The 22,928-nt window shown below is 36.5% G+C and overlaps 1 protein-coding gene across 1 annotated transcript in view; it reads right to left on the bottom strand.

The window, feature by feature from the left end:
- SFR6 (sensitive to freezing 6) overlaps window positions 1-18,190 on the bottom strand; it is a 212,951-nt gene extending 194,761 nt beyond the window's left edge. Inside the window, exon 1 of the mRNA XM_089798209.1 lies at window positions 17,586-18,190. Coding sequence (XP_089654335.1) covers window positions 17,586-17,899 — 314 coding nt within the window. The 5' untranslated portion in view covers window positions 17,900-18,190. The remainder of the gene's footprint in view (window positions 1-17,585) is intronic.
- Between the last annotated feature and the right edge of the window lie 4,738 nt (window positions 18,191-22,928).

Here is a 22,928-nt window from a genome sequence, read left to right as displayed (position 1 = left end):
TAACTTAGTTCATGAAAATAGTTACAAAAATATAAAAAGATTTTAGAGCAAAGAATTTCAAGATATATTTTCTGTTATATCCTTTCCTGTTGCCAACCTATTTGATATTCAGACATTCTTTTCTACTACTAACTTCGCTTGTCATATACATGGGCTGTCTGAAGAGAGAATTTCCACACTCGAAAGATAAAATTAAAATAAGACAGGGTATTTCAATGTTTACATTTTAATTCAACTTAGATTTAGGGTTCCATCAACAATGGCCAAGGCAAAGAAGTGTATGATTTTGCATAAACCAATTTGATTTGTGTTAAAGCTGCCTGATATAACAGCTAAGGAAAGAAATTGCATGAGTTTGATTTGCCTGAATGCTGCTGTAATGGCTGCCCTTGGTATCCAACTGATTTTTTTTTTTTAACTTCTGATCTACTGATTGGTTCGACTTCCTTTTTGTTTCAGTTGTTTATATGTATATTTCTACAAAAAGACAAGAAATAAGTATCTATAATGTTGCTTACTATATTAATAACGATAGTACTGACTGCAAACTTCCAAGCCTATTACTTCCATACGAATACTTGTGAAATACATTAATGGAAGGTTAGTACAATTCTTTATCAATTAACAACCAACTTCTGATGTATTGGGCATACCAAATATTGCTGCTACAGCAATATTATCTACTCAAACCCTTATTGCTGCACTGTAGGAAAACTTCAGATATGTACAACACATTACTCCAGAGAATATAACTCCTTATAGTTGGCTGCTAATGTTTACAGCGTCCCACTGATCACTTTCAGACCCCAGCTGTACATATCTTCAGGAATATAAAGCTTGCCGCAAATTACCTCAGACTAATATAGCTCTGTTCTAGGCCCTTTCAGACCAGTACACCATCCACAACTCCTCCAGATGTATACTATAGATATTATCCATACCTATGATGCTCTTCTATTCTCCTGGTTCTCTGTTGTTGAATCCTCAAGAGCCGATTCCTTCTTCCTCAGAGATGTTATCATTTTCTATCTATTGTTACTTATTCAGGAAGGCTCATATTCGCTGGAAATGTGTAACAGCTTCCTTCAGCTTTTTTTATTCCATTATGTGGACTCTAGATCATGGTCAAATTGTTCAATCATAATTGTTTTCCTTCATATATTCTTCTTACCTTAATTCACTGCTGTGTTGAAGTGAGTTGGCTTCGTGAAGTGTCTTCATTTATGACTGTTGGATTCAGTCTGACTGGCATTGGTTCTCGTATTTATTCCATACCTATTGTCTCCTTCGTAACTGTTGATTCGCAGTAACTGTCATTGTGGTCTGTCAAGTTGCTTCGACGATTCATGGTTGGAGGTGGTCATCAAACTGTGTTGCCATTTACCGTCAATGTTATGAAAATTCCATCGGTGGGTGTAACTGTCGACATTTGGCTTTCTGCAAGAGACACGACAGTTACTTTGTGGTGTCATTTGGTTCAAGCATCATAGAGACAAAACTAATATCACTCTTACCGCAATGTAGTATGGTGGTATTGTATCTTCAGATTTGCTGTGTAGTGTTTTTAGCTGAGTTGCCGGTTCGAGTTCGAGCACAGATTAGGATTCAACTTTGGTTTCGTGGATTCGGTGAAAAAAAAAATCCCATTTGGATTCGCGGGGGGGGGGGGGTGGGGGGGGTGTGTGGGGCAAGAGTGTGTGTGTTTGCATTATATGTATGAAAATATAAGATAAACACGCATAATTGCAAAACTAAGTCATTTCATAGTATGAATATATGTTGCTTGATTGACAATCAATGGAAAATGTCAAAGATAAACATTAAAATACTCGCTCATTAATCTATGTTCATGATTCTAAACAAAATCATACATTGAATTACTAAATTGCAAAATCAAATTTCAAAACATAGACTAGTTCATCAACTAATAAAATTTGAAACATAATGATAAAAGAAATTGAAAATCAGTATGACAAGTGTTTAATAGTTTATCAATGATCATAATCTCAATGCCCTTCAAGGGTCAAATGAGTCATCAAAAAATGAGGGATCAATGGCTTCATCCCCAGCTGCAACTATATTTAGATCCTCGTCATTGGAACCCAAACCGGTTCCACTAGCCCCGGATGCTACCATATCATCACCATCATCCTCAACATCTAGCAAGGTAGCTCTAGCTAGATCATGGATGATCATATTCAAGTCAACAAACTCGGGTGCTACATCCCACAACTTCTCTGGCCCCTTCTTGTATCTTGGATCCTTGCGTGACAAGAGGCGCCAACTCATGTTAATATATACCAAGTCCTCTGCTTTCTTGGAACTCAACCAGCTGCGCTTCATTGAGTGGATAAAGGAGTATGTACTCCAATTCTGCTCAGCAGCAGAAGAGCTCACAACTTAGAGAGACAACCAATAAAATTTTAAAAAATTAGAAATTGTAATACAATAGAAATTTAAGAGTGTTAATTCTACAAGGTAAGTGGCCATAAAAACGGAAAAAAAACTTAAAAACTTGTGATGGGATCTTAGTGGCAAGAGGTTGGAGGTACATATTGATGGAGGCGGAGCGCTACTTTTTTGCAAAATTTAGGGCCTCCATTTGAGAAATAATGGACTTATGTCAGGGGCATTCAAGAGATTGTTGAACTTTGTCATTGATGTCAAAATTAAGATGCCAAAGCATATTGAGGAATTTATAAAAGAGTATATGATTGTGTATTTAATGGATCACATTAGAACCAATCAACTTCATTGTCTCATCTTAGTCAGCTGAACCTTAAGATTAAGGGAGGAATATAGGCTACACGTAGACAAGGATGCCAGAAATTCATATCTCATTTTCTAATCATTTAGAAGACCGCATTTCAAGCAAAACATTAAATATCTCCCACATTGATATGAATCAAGATCTGAAAGTCATAATTCACTGCTCATAGTCATAATTCAAAAGACAATGTTGTTAATGTTTCATATGTCACAGCCTGATAATTGAGAAGACTTTGGTGGCAGAGGACTTTAAAGTACTTTGCATTAAGATGAGTAACTTTTTGAGAAAAGACATTCCATACAAAGGATTATGCAGCTGGATACAACCATGAAATCATATTGAGAAGATTGTTTTCAATAAAGTACAGTACAGATATCAAATGGAAGTATGTGCAGATCTGATAAGCAAAACATGAACAGCAAGTATGAGGCGTTTTCATTAGGACTAGCAGTATATGAAGCCGATGAAGACTGGAAAGAATGTTCAAGCTTTCACACAGATATCTAATAGATAACTGAGAATGGAGAGGCCCGTGAAGAATGAATAGTATTCTCATTTTTCGAGTCATCCCTGCACACATCATTCCTATTGTCTAAAATCAGAAATGACTTTTTTTAAAACAGTGCAACTAATGAAATTGAAGTAAGGAAGTTTATCCTCTAGAAAGATATTCTTATCCAGAACTTCATCCAGCACTTTAGCACTCGAGTTTCCAGTCTATAGTCCACAGCCCAAAGTACTTGGGACATATTTGATATGACAATTAGCACTTCCGGTCTGTTGTGATTGTTATTTGGAGCTTCTCTTCTGTTCTTCCTTCCCGTTCTCATACCATAGTCCTGTCTAAAATTGCTACAGATGTTTTTAACACATTAAACAATGTTCCACTGGATATCACAAAATGCATTGTTGGACTAAAAGATCAAATGAATGCAGTCATTGATTTGCTGAATATTGGTACAACTGTTAATAACAGAGCATTTAATATAGTCTGAATTTAGGGCATCGGAGATTGTAGAAACAGATTGAAGGATCATGTTTAAGAAGTCATCAATAACAGTGAGAATGTATAGAGATGATGGCCGAACTCCAGTGAGCACATGTTTGATGATGAAAACTCATTCCAAGAGGAACAATAAAAGACTCGAACACAGAAGGATGAAGATAGCAGATATGACTTCCACACAACTTGCTGTTTTTGCAGCAAATAAGCCTAACAGAGAGGCTTGTTAAAACAAGAAAGCCTGGTCGAAATTATTTGGACGAAGCTTTTCATTTGCAGAATATATGTCCAAGATGCACTCTACAATTTTGCAGATGGCAATATCTGGATTTGATCTCCAAAAAAAGGGCATGGGAGGACATGCAACTTCCATGAGAAAGGCTCACTGTAAAGAAACACGGAGAGAATAAAACCTGATATTTATATCCTTCTTGCCACATGGAAGATTGTTTATCGGATATCTTCTTATCCAAGATCACTTGTTCAATCCATTAAATGAGTTTAGAAACACGATTATGTGCTCCAGGCAGTTTGGGATTACATCACGATTTATCAAGGATACGCAGTTCATAATTTTATTATATTATCAAATGGATCCAATGAGGCACCGTAAAAAGGTGTGTCCTGTTGGGTGGATATTTTGCAACCGACAGTTTTGGGTAAAAATCCAGTTGCAAAATAGGATGACCAGCCACAGCATGTGAGACAGAATCTCTCCTACCTTAAAGGGAAAGCTCCCCCTTCTCACCGTTCCTTCGATGAACTCAAGGTAAGCAAGAAGTCGAGATATTTTGTAAAAAGGGTGTTACCAATATTCTTTCTTCTTAACTTTAAAGAAAGAATCTATGTTACCCCAAGTTTCCGGGAGGGGGGGTCGTGTGGACAAGGAAACGGGTTTTTGGGACGGATTTTTTTTTCTTGGAGCAGGGGACAACAGGGGACGGCAGTGGGAACAGCTATATAAAAAGTAGGGAAAATTTTAAATATTCATATAAAAACATGGATAACACATGCTTATATAAATTATAAAACCTTAACATATAATGTTTGTGTTAAATAATTTAACTTTAGAGTTTACATGAGAGCGGAAATCAAACAAGTTATCAGAACTGAAACATTAATTTTATGGGACAGCCAAGGGAAAGGTTTCCAGAAGTTTCAGAATTTTCGGGACGAGGGGACGTGGGGACGGGGTCAATTTTTGCCAGAAACACGTCCCCGGGTAACATAGGAAAGAATCAACTTACTCATGTACATCTTAATTAACAAGCACTAATATCATAGGCCATCCCCCCGCCCCCCCGCTGCCCCCACACACACCGGCGAAGTAAGTTGGATTTTATAGAAGACATTAAATCTATTGTAATTTTAATAATAATAAAATGTTAATGATAAGAAATGAGATGAGACATTATACAAAAAATGACACTCAATCATGTAATTGGTACATCGAAAGAGATTCTAAAGGTAAGGTAATTTTTATTTAGTATGAAATATATAAATGAACATGTACATTTGCCTTGGTTTAATGTTAAGAATTGCATACTTGGGCCCTCATTTTTTCTGTTCTAAAATTAAGTTCTATAATAATAATAATATCTCTAACTGCACTTCTATCTAAAGCTGGAAACAGTGATACTGATAAACCAACACTAACTCAAAGGCTAGCTAAAAGTGTAATGATTTGGCTCTATGTCCAGTCGTACTTCTATATGGAGAAAGCTTTACTAATAGGGCACAAAGACTTCTAGAAGTAAAGATATCTTAACTATTTTGTGAATAAAAAAGGAAATACAAGCTACAGACAAAGCTTCTGACTATATATTCCACAATTGCTCCTAGTCAAAGCTCCGACACCAATTGCTTCTTAACTCTTTCTATACTCAATTATCAAGAACACAAGATAACATGAATCAAAGATAACGTATGCAAATTACAGACAAAGCTTCTAATTCACATAGTCTCGCTCAATCAAAGTCTCAATTGCTCCTTAGTATTCACTTTTCTCTCAAAATAGTGCTACACAAACAAAGTTTTGCTGGCACCATTTCTCCAGAGCTCTCTTGCATACAATATATGATAAAAGATGATTTACAATGAGGGGCACTACTATATATAGGCACAAGAGTTGAGAAAAAGATGGAGGAAAATTTGGGAGCAACTCAACCAACTTTGACCTAGTCTAACTAAAAGAGAAATTATTGGGTTACATGCAACTCGCATTACATCTTTTCATGCACATGTAACTCGCATTACATGTAATTACATCATTTTATGCAATGCATTCTCTTAGACCTATAAACAAAAATAACAATATTACAAATTGTTTTTTAGTGTCTTAAACTTGATGATGACATCAAGCACTATAGGAAGATCAGCAATCTCCATTGTCTTTGATATGGCTTCTATCCTCACTACATCTGCATATGCTGGTTGTAGAACCTTGGAATTTGTCCTTGAAATCTGAAGAACATTTCACATGACGGAAGAATGCCACATGAGACCAAGGCATCTAGATCAAATTTTGCAATTTCATCCCAATCATTAAGGATTTCCTTCAAATCACTTGCTTCTCGAGTCAAAGAAGAGATCAAGTTTTGCTCCATTTCATTCATCTCTTTGACACGCCTAAGAACTACAAATGTTTCTGTGATGGCTCGAACTCCTTCAGAGATGATTTCTCCTATCCAAGACTTGGTGGCTTCAATCAGCTTTCTTTCCTTGGATGTCTAAGACATAACAACAACACTTTGAGAAGATTGTTGCCAGATGACCTCACTCAAACCAGTAACCTCTTGTTTGAGTTGATTCTTCTTCTCCCATCATTCATGATTGCTTTTTGATACATTTGCTAATGCATCTTGAGCATCTTGTAAACAACTCAAACATGATTACTTCCCAATTTCGACCTTAGTGAACTTGTAATCACAACGAGTAAGTTCTTCAACAAGTTTGTCCACCAGTGGCTCAGCAATTCCTACAAACTTGATTCTATCCAAATCAACTAAGATCCTTGAAACAATCTTATCTTTCAAAGATTTGGACTTAGTTTTCTTTACAGGAAGATTATCCAAAGGTACAACCACTTTTCTTCTCTTCATTGTGATCCTGCTCCACCATGCAAGCAAGCTAAAACTTTCATCTATGGAAACAGGTACTGTGGAGACCATTGGCATTGATCCAAATTGTATCTCCGTCGTGACTGAACGAGATTCAGTTTACATAGCTGAATTCATTGGAGCATGATGAGATGATTATGTCATTAAAAGCTCAAAACCCGTCAATGATGCATCAAGTTGGGAAACTTGACCAATTGTAAGAGTTGGAAAATCCTCAAACACGCTTCCCAAATGCTCATATTGTTCATTTGCCAAGATCAGAGGAGCGACAAGGAAGAGCCATTGCATTGAGTCTTGACTTCTGAAACTAGAATAGATGGCGTGAAAACAGTGGAGAATGAATCCACATCCATCATCTACTTCATCTAGAAAAAGGTGTTTCATGCATGGATGGTGCATGAGTTTGTGCAAGCCTTGGAGGAGATATGATCATGACTTCCCTTCTTCCTCCTCATCTTCTTCATCTGATTCTGTCTCCAATTCCTCCTCTGATTCTTGAACTGGTTCAGAGATCTAAGATGATTTAGATCCTTTCCCACCCTTTAACTTGAATTTGAGGGAATTCTTCACATTAGAACAAGCACCATCTTTCCCTGTAATTTCTAGTTGTGACTTCCTTCCAAGAGGTCCAAAGCTTCCACAATCCAAACCCAATTTAGGATTAACCCTTTTTAGGCCTTCAATTTTCAGCCACTTGTTGGTGTTAGCCAAAATGGATTGAAATCTACCTAGGATAGATGTACCCTCTTTCTGCTGCCACTGAATGGGAAAAGGACACCTTTTATCGAAACCAACCTAATGAAATTCCAGACCAAGGATGTTGCCGTCATCTTCAATTTTGAAATCTGAAGGGATCTCCAAAATGTTAAGATCAATTATCTGCTACAAAGTTAATCTGCAAAAGTCCATCTTCATTATATCCAACTCAGTTCTCATATCAATCCAGACATCCTTGATGCGATGAACATGTGTGAAAGCCCTCTTGATTTGAGAATTCATTTTTCAATAATCAAAGTCAAATCTGGCTTTGAACTTTTCAAAGTAATTAACTGCAATTCCGCTTCCATATTTTTTGCTTTATACACAGAATTGATTGAATAATTACCAATTGCCAAAAGTTTGGCAAAAGAATTACCGAAACCAGGCCTATGCAAAGTATGTTGAACACATTGCACTTCCATGAGTGAAATTCTTCTAAATATCAAATGTGAAATCCCTAAAATTGGTATTTTTAATTTACATTAAAGGAATATTTATTCTGTGTTTATCCTCCCTAGCTAAGAGGGAGTGTTAATGTTTTATAGCTTCTATCGAATAAGATATAAATATAAAGACTATATATATATATATATATATATATTCTCTAATAATAGTGTATCTTAAATTATATTTATATATATAACTTTATATTTCAATCGTTTATTATTATATTCTAAGTGGTCGTGCATGTGCTCATCCTTAGGCTTGTACCATGTTCTAACCTGTTACGACACGTCTCTCATAGAGACGATGAGTATGAGGTGTCTACTATATGTCAGCACCAAGTCTTTCCCAGCTCCACCCGCACATGATCGGTGTACTTCAAACCCTTGTCCAGTCCATGTTGCATTGTCAAGTCTTTTGGGATGTTCGTTGACCAGTCTTGATTAGCTTTACATTTATTTTATCCTTCTAACCTATCTCATGTTTGATGTGACAATCGGGTGCACTGTTTTATGTGGGGTCACCCCCCTTTACTATGGGTTGTATTTATAAACATAAGACCTTCTTTTGATATTATCGAATACATTAAATAGTACTCGGATTAAATTAGAGTCTACTGCCATCTTGTATAAGGGAATATATTAATTGTTTTCAAGTGCTTCACAAGATTAAGTATATATAAGTATTCTTATATATAAGAATACAACTTTATTGAAAGGATTGAAAACTCTGTATAAATTTAGTGAATTTAAATAAATCTAAGTTGACAAAACTAATCATGGTATCAGAGCAAGTCTGAGAAACAATCCTGATTAGATTTATCTTATTCAGCACACTAAATACTATTCTCTATTTCCTTATCAAAATGGTAAGCGGTATCAAGGTGGAGGATAGACTCAAAGGAGACTCAAATTATGCAGCATGGAAACTACGAATGAAGTTGACGTTAAAGGATAATGACCTCCAACAATTCATTGACAAATCTGACCAAGCATCAAACGGGAATGATGAATTGAATAAATGGGAAAAAGATAACACTACAGCCATGAAATTAATTGTGGATGGTGTTAGGGATCATCTACTCCCTACTATCTCGAAACTAGACACAGCACACGAAATGCTTAAAACTCTTGAAGAAATGTTTGAGATAAACAATAAAACGAGAATAATAACCTTGAAAGACAACCTCTCCAACATTAAAATGAACAAAGGAGAATCCTTTGCTTCATATTTCATGAGGATAACAGAACTAAGAAACCAACTCTCCAAAATTGGCCACATTTAAGATGAAAAAGAATTAACCATGATAGCTCTAAAGGGACTGCCACCATCATGGAAATTTTTTAGACAAGGGATATGTGCTCGATCAAGGGTTCCTAAACTTGCTCGACTAAAGGATGACTGCATACAAGAGGAGGGCATGTTAATATCTCAAGGCGATATTTCTATTGAAGGTGATACTCAGGCTCCCATAGCTCAAGTTGATAAAAATAAGAAACCTAAATTCAAAAGGAAAAGAAGACATGTGGATTACTCTAAAATGCAATGCTTTAAATGTGACAACTATGGTCATTCAGCATTCAAATGCCCTAATAGATTGAAACATCAAGCAGCTTTCGCCAAAGTCGGTAATTTTGATGTAGATCCAAAGAATGTCCACTTTAAAGGAACTTCAGAATATCCATAACATTTGTGAAAGTTGGATTTAGAGGGAGTTCTCTAATATAGTCATTGAAATATAAAATAAGCTTGTTAAAATTTCCAAGATGGAGTCTTAGAATATCAAATTATTGTACCATATTATCTATGTATATTCTTTAAACATTAGAGCTATGTGCCTTGACCTTTCTATTTCAAGAATGTTATTACATGAAGAGGGAGTTAATGAGGAGCTCTAATGATTGATATTCAGAGGGAGTTGAAAACGTCCTTGTATATGACAATGATGGGCCTATCCCTATGTACATCACGTGGAAGTGATGACTTCCAAATCATGACACTTGTATTTGTAGAAGTTATTGTAAGGTGATGATCTTACAATAACTTGTATTATGAGATCAAAGAAATTGAGTAAATGGTGAATGTCATACGTCTCAACATTTTGGGAGGCCATTACTCTGAGTATTTTGGTGAATATCTTTAATATTTTGGGAGACCAATACTCTTGATATCAAATGTGATATCAAAGCCTCTTGAGTAATTGGTGAATATCATTGATATTTTGGGAGATCAACACTGTTGATATCAGATGTGATATCAAAACCTCTTGAGTAATTGGTGAATATCATTGAATTTTGGAAGACCAATACCCTTGATATCAGATGTGATATCAAAACCTCTTGAGTAATTGGTGAATATCATTGATATTCTGGGAGACCAATAGTCTTGATATCAACTGTGATATCAAAACCTCTTGAGTGCCTAGTGAATATCCTTGATATTATGGGAGGCCAATACTCTTGATATCAGATGTAATATCAAACATTATATGGGTACTTGATGAATATCATGTGCTGATATTCTAGATCAATACTCATGATATCAAATGTTGAAATTCTTCCTAATATCAAATGTGATATCCCTAAAATTGGTATTTATAATGTTACATTGAAGGAATATTTATTTTGTGTTTATCCTCCCTAGCTAAGAAGGAGTGTTAATATTTTATACCTTCTGTCATTAAGATATAAATATTATTATATATGTGTGTGTGTGTGTGTGATTATATATTATATATATAATATTCTCTAATAATAGTGTATCCTAAATTACATCAAAGTTTAATTGTATATATATAGCTTCATATTTCAGTCATTTTTTATTTTATTTTAAGTGGTCATACATGTGCTCGTCCTTAGGCTTGTACCATGTTTTATCCTGTTACAACACGTCTATCATAGAGGCGATGAGGAGTATGAGGTGTCTACTATATGTCAGCACCAAGTCTTTACCCGCTCCACCCACATGTGATCAGTGTACTTCAAAGCTTTGTTCAGTCCACGTTGCAATGTCAAATCTTTTGCGATGTTTGTTGACCGGTCTTGATTAGCTTTACGTTTATTTTATCCTTCTAACCTATCTCATGTTCGATGTGACAAGCGGGTGCACTATTTTATGTGGGGTTGCCCCCCTTTACTATGGGTTGTATTTATAAAAGTAAGACCTCCTTTTGACATTATCGAATACATTAAATAGTACCCGAATTAAGTCAGAGTCTACTACCAATCTTTGTATAAGAAAATATATTAATTGTTTTCAAGTGCTTCACAAAATTAAATATATGTAAGTACTCTTATACATAAGAATACAACTTTATTGAAAGGATTGAGAGCTCTATATAAATTTAGTGAATTTAAATAAATCTAAATTGACAAAATTTTGACAGCCCTTATTGTATTTGATTGCTTCCATACACTGCATCCGTTGCTAATAACCATCTGGGATAATGCATCTTTCACCCTCACAAGTTGTCTAAGGATTATTGTATGTGAAGCAAATCAAGTTTTAGCCACCTAATAACATGTTAATTGTAAGTTAATAACACATTTAAAATATGTAAACACAGAATATTTTCTTCAATTATATAAAGTATAAAATGATAAATGATAAAGTATAAACTTAAAATTAATTTTAAAATTTACCTTCAATAATTCCAAGTAGGAGAAAGTTCTGAAAATTTCTTGTGACATATTGTGGTTTGTCACAAACATTTGGATTTCCTCACCCTCATATACTTTTTTCACCCATTCAATTTGGGTGTCACTTGCTTTAATCACCGAATTCAAGGAGTGGACAATACATGGTGTCCAAAAGATGTGATCATATCGTATTTCTACCAAAGCACACACAGCCCCACAAACCTTTGCATTCTCCATTACAACTTGGACAACATTATCAACTCCCACAAACTCTGTAAATTCCATGACAATCCGGGCAATAAATTTTGCATCCTTTACCTCCCCTTCACAATCAACCACCTTCAAAAACATTGCCCTCTTGGATGAGACAGCAATCACATTTATTGATAGTCAATTTGTGCAATATTTCCATCCATCAAAGACAACAGTCACCTATGTTTGGAACCAAGAATCTCTTGTTGGTTTGAGGATGTTGTCTACATTTTTTCTCATTGTGCAATAAGGTGGTGTATGGGAGGAAAATGGAATCAACTACCTAACCACAAATTAAGGGGGGAAAACCAAGATTCACCACCTAACGTAGACGCAATTAAAACAAAAGGAAGTGTTGATTTGTAACCTTAATGCAAAAGGGTGAATTACTCAAACTTACTTCTCCCTCACCTACACCTTAAGAGGGTTTTAGGCAAGTCGATATGCAATGTAAAGCTGAAATGTAAGGAACTAGAGATGTGTATTGAAATGAAGAAGGAAAAAATAAATACCTAAAAACAGGTTGTCAAACAATCTCTTAAATTGTTGAATCCTACAACCTAAGCTGAAAAGTGTGGGATCTCTGAAATCCAGAAATCGTTTGGTTGTTTGGCAGAATTTACTTTTGTCAACAGGGACGACTTTTGTCAGCAGGGATGAAATCTGTCCCTGCTCAGTACTCTCCAAACACGAAATAGTTTCCAAATCTCCGAAGTTCGACAAAAAGGGTATCTAAATCTGCAACTTGTTCTTCTTTCCAAAATTGGCAACTTGCAAAAAAAGGGTTTTCATTTTGTTGATGGGGGTTTTGTCTTGGTCAAACCCCAATTTAAGAATTAACCTTGAAATTGAGATAGAAAATAGAGAATGTTGGCAAGTTAGTAGAAGTATATCTAACATGAAGCAATGTAAATCTATGAATATGCTCTTGAATTTAGAATGTATCAAGTATGTAGATGCAATAGCCTTGTCTCAACTTCAAAAACCATAGGAAAGAAAATCAACGTAAATCAAAACCTTCATGAATGAATGTGTTTTATATTCGCCTTAGGAATAAATGGAAGGATGTATGTAGATCTTGGAGAGATGAATGTAGAAGATGCAACAAAGGAACTCCAAATGTATGAAGGGAGATCTTGAATGTTGAAAATGCTAGATCTTGCTTAAACTCCTTCAATTACTTGAATGCTTGAATCCTTGATCTTTAATGGAGAACTTGCTTGAATGTCTTGAGAGCTTGAGTATTAGCATGCATGAAGTGATATTAGGAGTGCAAATGCAAAATGAGGCAAACAGATGGGTTTATAAAGGGCTCGGAATAAACTTTCTCCCCTTGGCTGATAGGGCATAAAAGTTAACAGCTCGTATCAACCCCGAAACAAAGCTCAAGAACGGGGCATAAATGGGACCCAGGCAATGTCAAACTTCGGCCCTGTATAGGGTCTGAGAAAACCCAGTTCTGAAGCAAATAAGAAGCAAATAAGAGATTCTAAACAATAAGAAAGAGGAAATGGAGGACCCAAATGGATAGATCCTACCTCAAGCTTTCTATAGTAAAATAGGAATATTAAGGAAGATATATCGGGTCTCCTTTTGTTGAATATTCTCTTGCTGGGATGTCTTTTCTATTTAAGACTCAATCCTCGATCCTTTTTGAAAAGGTCCGGCGACATTGAAATGCATTTGAATAGTCACGTTGTCCAAGTAACCTTTCGTGGCGATTTCATACGTTTTATTTCGCTATCCAAAATGAAACTCGTGATATTATGATATCCTTTGTAATATATTTTAATTGCCTTCTTTATTCATTAATTGTATATTCATAGTTTGATAATTTCTAAATGATTATCTACAAGTATATTCTCCCAATAAACGTTACATGGATGCTGATATATATGGATTGGTGGTTTACTCCATACTCCGATTGTGGTGTAACTCTCTACAAACTGTATTTTTCCTCCTTCCATGGTCCTGTTTGGGATGATTGTTACCAAGGTTGTAAGCGATAAATTTGGTCCTTTTCAATCCAATCGTTAAATATGTCTATTTCCCAATGGGTTACGAGAGCAACATAACCTCTCAATTGGGTTTCAGTTCTTTTTTATTTCAATCAGAGGCTTCCATTCCTTTGGGCCTTTTGAAGGTGTCATTCCCTTCCAAAAGGGGAGCTTCTGCGTGCTCTCTCTCCACGGAGAAGATGTGAATCTTCACCCAATATCTGCAATTTAATGAGCTCTCAGCAAACTCTCTGCCTGATTCTCCAGATCACTATCTTGGATAGAGAGGCAAGGGTCAAGATTTGTGTACCATCTTTGACTACAACATCTCTATTCCTCATCATGTTTTCTCGATGGTGTGACACGAACATCTATTATGCGCGTGGATATATATGCTAGTTTTCTAAAGCTTATCAAAAACTTTTGCCCCCTCTCGCAGTGGAGCTTTCAGTTGATTCACATGGTCAACATCATCCAAAGCGATAAGTACATGAAGGGATTTTATATACTTAGATTTGCCTTGGCTTATATCCTTCATCATTGGCCATTACAAATGCAGACAAATATCATAACTAGGCTCTGATGTATTAGATGACATATGTTCCAACTGAGAACGTAACCTTTGTTTTGCTACTTTACAAGATATATTTTTCGTCTCTGAATCCCCTGTGTGTATGAATCCTAACACACCTCTTCAAATACGTGTATCATTATTGACATATCTAAAAATAATCATATCAATGTCTTTGACTCTCATCCCGTCGTACATTTCTATAACAAGTTTGATCAGTTCAACATTTGCATAAAATGAACAGATGATTGGCTAGTGATTATCTTTGATAGTGGCCTGAATATTCTGCAACTATATGGATGAACTATAATGATATTATTGAGCACCTTCAAAACTTGTTATGAAGATGGTTACTCTCGTTGTGCTAACTCCAAGCGCAGTATGTATTAATTACAGCAGCTATGTTGCAGTCTTGATCAAGAACAATCTCAACGCCCTAATAATGGTGTAATTGGCTATTGTTGACTACATGCTATGTGTTATTGTGTTGGAGAACTGTTCATATATTGTTATGATAGCAAACTATGCAGTGATGTATGGGAGTATCACACAACTAAAATTTCTTTGGCTGAAAATTCATCATTAATGTATATTACTTGTATTCGTTTGTTCACATGCATTTGCAGCCTGCTTTGATACCATGTTGAGCAACATGGATCTTTTCTGCAAATGTACTAACATGACCATTTTTAATTGATATGTTCCAAATGCAAATTTGGATCTCATATAAATAGAAGAGGAGGAGATATGTCACTATAGTGTAATCATCACTTAATAATATTATATTAACATAAATAATAATATGTATAACAATAAATATATATAAATATATATATATATGATTTAACATGGACAACTATATATAGGAAATGATGATTTACCAATAACAATAATGTATATTAGATCCAATCAATCCGACTGAAGCTACAACTTTAACACCGTAGACCCTAGGTGAATCTAAACCAGGTTGGCAGGGTCCGAACCCTGCATCTTAGGTCTTTAGTGATAATTGTTGAGAGGAGAATACTGAAATTGTAGATGCAATCTGTGTGAGATCATTATGTTCATTTTGTGAATTTCTTTCATTCTGTAGTTGGTCTCGTGAAGATATTGGTCACTATTATTCACTCTGATAACTATAGGCAAAGTGTTCAATCTAGAAAGGAAGAAACAAGGCTTATTGATTGACTATCAAAGTGTCTTCAATCATAAGTGAGAAATTATTGTATTTGGTTTGAAAGCTGAATAAAGGTATCATCTTTTTTGGGCTGAGTTTTTCACCCTCAAGTGGAGCGTTTTCCCAGGATAAGACTCTTGTGTCCCCTATCCTTTGTGTTTTGCATTTTTATATTCTGGTCCAAAAAATGAACAAGACACAGATACAGATACAGATACAATATTAAATACAGATACAGCCATTCTTTTCGACCCCAATATGGATACAGCATACATAAAAAATACAAACACATACATTTAATACACTTTCCTAAGCTACTAGAGGAGATTTCATTACTTCAAAAATGATACAGACACGTGATTGATGCATAAATAAGTATAAGTTGATTTAAATTTTAGAATCGAAAGAAAATAGAGTTGCACTGGAAGATAACCCAAGAAAAGGGGTCACTGAAATAGAAAATCATTTCATTTGTCTTTATCATTTAGTGTAAGGTTTGTTTATACCAATGTTTTTTCAAAAAGTGCACTACATTAGTTTTATTAAATTAATTTTAGGAAGATTTATGGCAAAATAAAAAGTCCAATCACATAGTATATGGCATGTTTGGAAGATCGAGGTTTTTTGGGCATGAGTGGGTATAGTATCTGATGTGTATCCGGACGATAACGTATCTGTTTCAGGTATGGGGATAGGCATGCTCGGGGAGTGACAGAGGAGCATCCAACTACTATGAACTGTAGATATGGGAGCAGATGATGGTTGACTTTAGTAAACCCCAGTTGCACAAAAAGACATACTCTATGCACGCTTTGATTTTATTTTCTCTATATCTTTTTGTTGCTAAAATGCTTATATAAAGTTTTCCTTTCTTTTCTTTTTTCATTCCTCGACACCTTCAATAATCCAGTATTATCCCTTTTTTTCGAAGTATTGTACTTTTGGCTTGCTGATTTTTCCTCAAATATTTTTGCTGCAATGGAGAGTCTCATCCGCTCAAAAAAGCCAATAACATAAAAGGTGATTTTTGGGTGACTCACACGACAATAATTTGATAAATATATAGTGGAAATTCCATGATGGAATTTATTTTTCACTTACTTTTTTAATTCTCCATTTTTTTTGCACTCCTAAGTTTCAACCTGAAATCTTCGGGAGGCCTGCACCAAAAAAACGTTTATCTGACATTCGAACAATTTAGCGGAAGTTCGATAAGTTTACGGTGAAGAAATGTTCTAAAAGTTGTTCAACGACTAGCATCGATGCAAAATGATAGAAACCTCAAATAGAAAAACAGAAACGGATTGCTTGAAAATTGTTAATAAAAAATGTCCAAAACTAGTTATGGCATCCCAGCACAGGCACTGAAATACATCATGCCTTCAAGAAATAAGTGTTTGTGTTCAATTGCAATCAAAGGAAAGTACTGAACTACGAAGAGCCCAAATGTTAAGAGTAAATGGACTTCAAAGCAAAGCCCAACTAAGAAACACAAGGAAGTGTTCAAATAGAACCAGCTAAAACTCAGATCTGGCACCTTCCATGTCGCTATCATTCTACCCTACTTCTAAGCTACTGGCTCTGCTTCTAAGAATTATGAATTATTATTCATCAAATGCAGTTCAAAGCAAATTGTTAAAAATTAAATCACATACAACATCCAGAATACTCGTCCATCTCGTCCATCGGCCTAGACCGAGAGAATACAGATATCATGTAGTAGCCCTCCAAGACAAACTCGTCAATTGAGAAAATAAATACAAAGTCAAAAGTTACCCACCAATTAGACAGTCAGAATTTCCCAAACGTAATCTTAGGAAGGACTATTTTTATTGTAAAAGAAAAAAGAAGGAACCTGTATTTTCTGCAGAGTTCGGGAAAGGTCATCTTGTGCTGTAAACTGTCGGGAGTCTGTTGCAGGTACAGCTGGTACACCGTGCCCGCCATACCTCGATTCTCTCCTTCGGCAGAAGAATCAGTTTTATCAGAATTGTTAACGAATTTGGGCTCGTCGAGTTCCTGTCGTTCGGGGGAAAGGGTTTTGGCTGAGAAAGATTTCATAAGAGGAACCTCCTCCTTCCTCACCTCCTCTTCCTCCACCTCCTCTTTCACCTTTTGTTCTTCCACTTGGTGTTGTTGAATGTCGGTTTCCTGTCTAGAATTATTCATGGTCCTGTCCTCCTCCTTCCTGTCAACAAAATTATATAAAAACAACTGACAGAGACAGATAGCACTGTGCGAGGGATCTTTCGCTACTTGGTCGGGTTTTGATATTGAAAAGACGGAGGAATAGAAATTGAAATTCAACACCCGGATTCCTCTTTCACGGGTCACATCTGCTTCCTCTTCCCTCCTTTCCCGCAAAAGACAAGCAGGTGAAAACGCCCCCACTGCTTTCCGGATTTGCCAATACAAGCATAACCCCTTCCACCACTCGCCTTTATTCTCGTGCTGCGTCACGCCTCCCAAAAAGTCTGCGCGTTTTTTATTGAATTGGAGTGGGCCAAGGTTTTACTCGCCATGGTGGGCAACTCTCAAGCCACTAGGTTCAAAATCTATGCTTTCTTTAATCTTGGACTAGATGATATGATATGATATGATAGATTTTAATGACGTCCACGAGACTAAAGTAGTCTATGGGACCCATGCAATCGCCCTCCCGAGTCAGGAGCCAAACTAGTCAGTTGCAAAGTTTTGGTTAACTTGTTTCTTCTTCTCTGAATTTTGATAATCAACTCCGCTGTTCTCTTCACTTGATCTTCCTCAAATAAATAGTTGAAGTCCTTGTTCTGCAGAATTTTTGTATAATCAGATCTGATGTCGTTGTAAGCCAAGCATTCCATGACAAAGTGTTGCTCTGTCTCCACTGTTCCCATATTGCAAAATAAACATGTTCTGTCTGCCCACTCTTCCTTTGGAACTTGCCATCTACCAGTTTCACATCGCAGCTGATGTGAACTAGTTCTAATTTGTGCCATCAACATTTTTGCTTTCCAGTTAATAGGTGCCCTTATATAGGCCTTTTCATCATGACTAGAAGTGGGATTAAATTCTTTAATGTAATAAGATTTTTTCCTCCCTATGTGTCTTGTCCACAGAATATTGCGAAATTTTTCATTGACAAACTTTTTTATTTCTTTAATGTTATCCGGGCAAGCTTGGATGTTGATATCCCATTTTTGCATCCATTTGTCATTTTGTTTCATCCATGTGCTTTTCCGCCTCACAAGTTTTTCCTCTATTACCAACTTGGGCCAGCGATGTGTTTCTAGACCTTGAGTTTTCTTTAAATAGCTTAGCATTCGGGTCAATGCGACGGCTTCTAATGGAAAGGAACCCACCTCCGCCAAAAGGATTTCATACGGAACTGTGGTCTTGACTTTAAGATTGCATGTGATAAAGTGTTTTTGAATTCTTTCTACTTGCCGCCATTTCTGTTTGGACATACTACCGCCCCACACTTCACATCCGTATAGAATAACCGGAGTGACCAGCAAACCAAACAGAGTTTTCATGGTCGTCCAATCCCATAATTCTGCGTTCCTGCACTTGTTTTGTAAAGAGTACAACGCCTTCCAGCCCCCTTGGATTCTTTTCGATCTACAAGTATCCCAGTTGAGTTTGTTATGAAAATCGATGCCCAAGTATTTGTACTCTTCCACAATCTCAAGGGGACTATTTTCAAACAGAAACTTGTCTTGTATGCCCCTATTCTTCTTTAGTGAGAAGATCATAATTTTGGTTTTGCTAGTGTTAACTTGCATTCCTACATCATGGCAAAAAAATTCTAGTGCTTTCAAGTGCTCTTTCAAACCTGTAGCTGTTCTAGCAAGAATAATGAGATCATCTGCATATAAGAGCAATCTTATCACGAAGTGGGCCAGCTGCACCCCCTCACCATTGGTCTTGTTTATCCACTCTTCTAACTTGTCAATATAAAGCCCGAATAGTGTGGGAGAAAGCGGACACCCTTGCTTAACCCCGATGTTGCTATCAAAATCTTCTGATAACCCTTCTGTCGTTCTGATTTTAGCTTTGACCTGCTCATATAATCTGTAAACCGCTGACGTAAGTTCTTTAGGGACATCCAGCTCTACCATTCTATCCCATAATTTATTACGTGGCACTGTGTCGAAAGCTTTTTTAAAGTCCACGAAACAACAAAAAGCCTCGTTCCCCGGAGTGTCCCAAACTTTCTCTATCAAATGCCTGAGAGTGATGCCGTGATCTATAGTAGAGTGTTTTGGTCTAAAGCCTGCTTGCCCTTTTGCACGTTTGCCTTCTGTTTCAGCCCAGTTGCTGATTTTTTGTTCTACCAAACTACCAAATAACTTGCCAAATAGTGGATTGATCATGATGGTTCGGTAATTAGAAGGATTGTTTATATCTCCACTTTTGTGGAGTGGGATCACCACACTTGTAGTCCATTTTACAGGGAAACCCTCTCTATTGACACTGTTGAAAATCTTAGTGATGTGTGGTGTGAGGATTTCAGCACCCCATTTTAAGTATTCCGCTTGTAGCCCATCTATATCTTGCGCTTTACCAACAGCTAACCTTTTGATGCCTTGAATAATATCATTTTCACTGAATAACTCCCCCGTAGTCTCTGTTTCCATGATACTGTGTTCTCTTAGATCACATTCGTAGAGAGTCTTGGCATATTCCAGCCATTTGGTTCCTGTTATGTTATTCACTATCTGAGTTTTTCTCTGCTGAAGCTCTTTCCAAAATTTTCTGGGGTTGTTTTTACCAAGATTAACCAACTCTATTCTTCTCTTGTTCACATACTCTTCTTTCTTCTTTTTAATTAGTTGATTATACTCTTTTCTACTTTCTTTGTTCATGTTCTTTTTCCAATTCCTTTTTGCCATTTTGCACTCCTCATCAAACCAAGGATTGGCCGGAAAAGTGTTCTTGGCTTCTTTTGTGGCCCTAGATCTTTTACACTCCTCCAATGCTTTAATGATAGTAAGAACAAGATTATCCTTGTCCATGAAATGTTGTTTTTCAGACTCTAGATGGTTTCCCGGAACCCTAGACAGCCGCAAAAGAGAGTCTTGAAAAGTATCATGGTTTTCTTGTGTCATTAAAACTTTGCCAGTCGGAATCATCTTCCTCTTCTGTAAAAGTTTTGGGACAATATGTTGATCTTTGAAGTGAGTAGTCACCCTTATCAAGATGGGGTTATGATCAGATTTTAACTCCATGGGGCAATCTTCTATGTCAAAGTTAATTATCTTTGCGACATAGTCTTGCGAGCATATAACATAATCAACAACACTTTGTCCATTGTGTCTTTTGCATGTGATGCCTCCTGATTTAGGCCACTTTTCCATACCATTGCATATAACCATGTTGTATAGGCAGCATAATCCTAGTAATTCAGCACCAAAATGATTAATCTTTCCCATGCTATCCTGCGAAGATCTTTCCCATTTTTGTGTCCCTTCTTCTTCGAGCCAAACTGGATCTCTGTTTTCATTGTAACTCTCCTTAAGATTGAGAGTTTGGTTGTTTGCTGTTCTAGCATTGAAATCCCCTATTAACATTATTTCCCCTAAAGAGCTAAAGGCTGTTATGTCTTTTTTTAGCGCAACAAACGGATCTTCTCGATCCAACCTATGTTTTTTATATACTTTTGAGCCTTTTGGAGCGAAGTAACATATAGCCACCCTTGTAGAAATCTGATTCTCTATTATTTTTATCCAAATATACTGCTTGTTTACATCTTCTTTCTCTAAGTTTACAAATCTGCTCCAAGTTTCTTTTATTAGAACGGTGATGCCTCCATGCCCCTTACCATTATCTATCTTTTCATTCCACAGTGATACCTTCTTATATCCTTCAAAATCTGGAACTCTACATCCATCATACTCATGAGTCTCGGTAAGCATAATGATGTCATTATCTTTAGCTATCGGCCCTAACCCAGGTCCTCTTCTCCAAGGATAACCTCTACAGTTCTAGCTAACTATAGTTAAATGTTCCTGGGTGGGCCCGAGTTCCTATTTATTGCGTGTGATTTTGTCGCTGATTTGGGCTTTGCCATCTTGTAACCACGCCCACTTGCCTTTTCCTCTTGCTGTTTTCACTTTTTCCCATTCCTTCCTCCTTTCTTCTTGCTGAGTTACGGTGAGATCATCATCAAGATATATGCGTGTGCCTCTAAGAAACTTCCTCTTGCTGAAAATGTTATTTTTATCTCCTATATTCTTCATTGTCACTCTAACATGTCTATCTTTGCCTCCTCTAATCCATTTTCCGATTCTTTGAGCTTGTATGGTTGTTCCATGCCAATCTAATTGGTCTTTAAAGAAGTCTTTAACTAAATCCGTTGTTTTCTCCTGTTCTCCATAGTCTCGTAGCCCTTTGACAACGATATTTGTTGCTTTCTCATTTCTTTCTTTTTCCTCTCTAATCTGTCTCCGAACTTGTTTTTCTATGTTGTCAATAGGAGTGTTTGCTGGCCCCTTTACTATGTTGGCCCATGATCTAACTTCTTCAATCTGTTCTCTAAGTTGATTCTCTTTTATTTCCATATTGGCCATGGCATCTTGTATATTTTTCATTTGCGAGTTTTTGTCTGCTTCTGTAGCCTCTCCTTCTCCCATAGTACTTGCTGCTGTCCTCTTTTCCCCTACTTCTTTCTTCAACAATATTAATTCATACTCTCCTTTTTCCATATTAAATTGCAATTTTTGAATTTGTTCTCTAAGTGATTTGACCTCCGCTGCCAGCTTCCAGTTATCTTCAGTAACTCTTTTCATTGTGATACTTTCTATTTGGTTCCTCTCCTCAAGTGCCCACACCCTTTCCTTCATAGCTACTAAATCATTCACAAAAATGTCTGGATACCACGTCATAGGTGTCCTTGTGGGGCTGTAATTATTCGGTAACCCATCCTCCACCATGTCTATCACCTGAGAATTATCTGGCTTCCCTTTACCGTTAATATCTCTGATATTATCAAACTGCTCAATTGTTTTAGAGATTTCAGTCGGCCTCAGACTTTGTTCTCCCTCCCTTGTGCTGTTTGGGGTTTGTGGAATCGGTTTCGGAAGTAAAGTTGCTAACTTCCCTCTTTTTGCATTTTTAAACTTTCGTATCTTTCTCCGCCTAATTATTTTTTTATATTGTTTGGCATTCACATAGATGTAGTTGCCTCCTGTGAGTGGTCCGCTGGTTTGTGATAAGC

This window comes from Cupressus sempervirens, chromosome 8 (assembly GCF_028749045.1).
Source record: "Cupressus sempervirens isolate cs-2001-9-10 chromosome 8, ASM2874904v1, whole genome shotgun sequence".
Classification (NCBI taxonomy): domain Eukaryota; kingdom Viridiplantae; phylum Streptophyta; class Pinopsida; order Cupressales; family Cupressaceae; genus Cupressus; species Cupressus sempervirens.
Note: the sequence above shows the minus strand (reverse complement) of the source record. Positions and strands in the feature narration are given on the sequence as shown.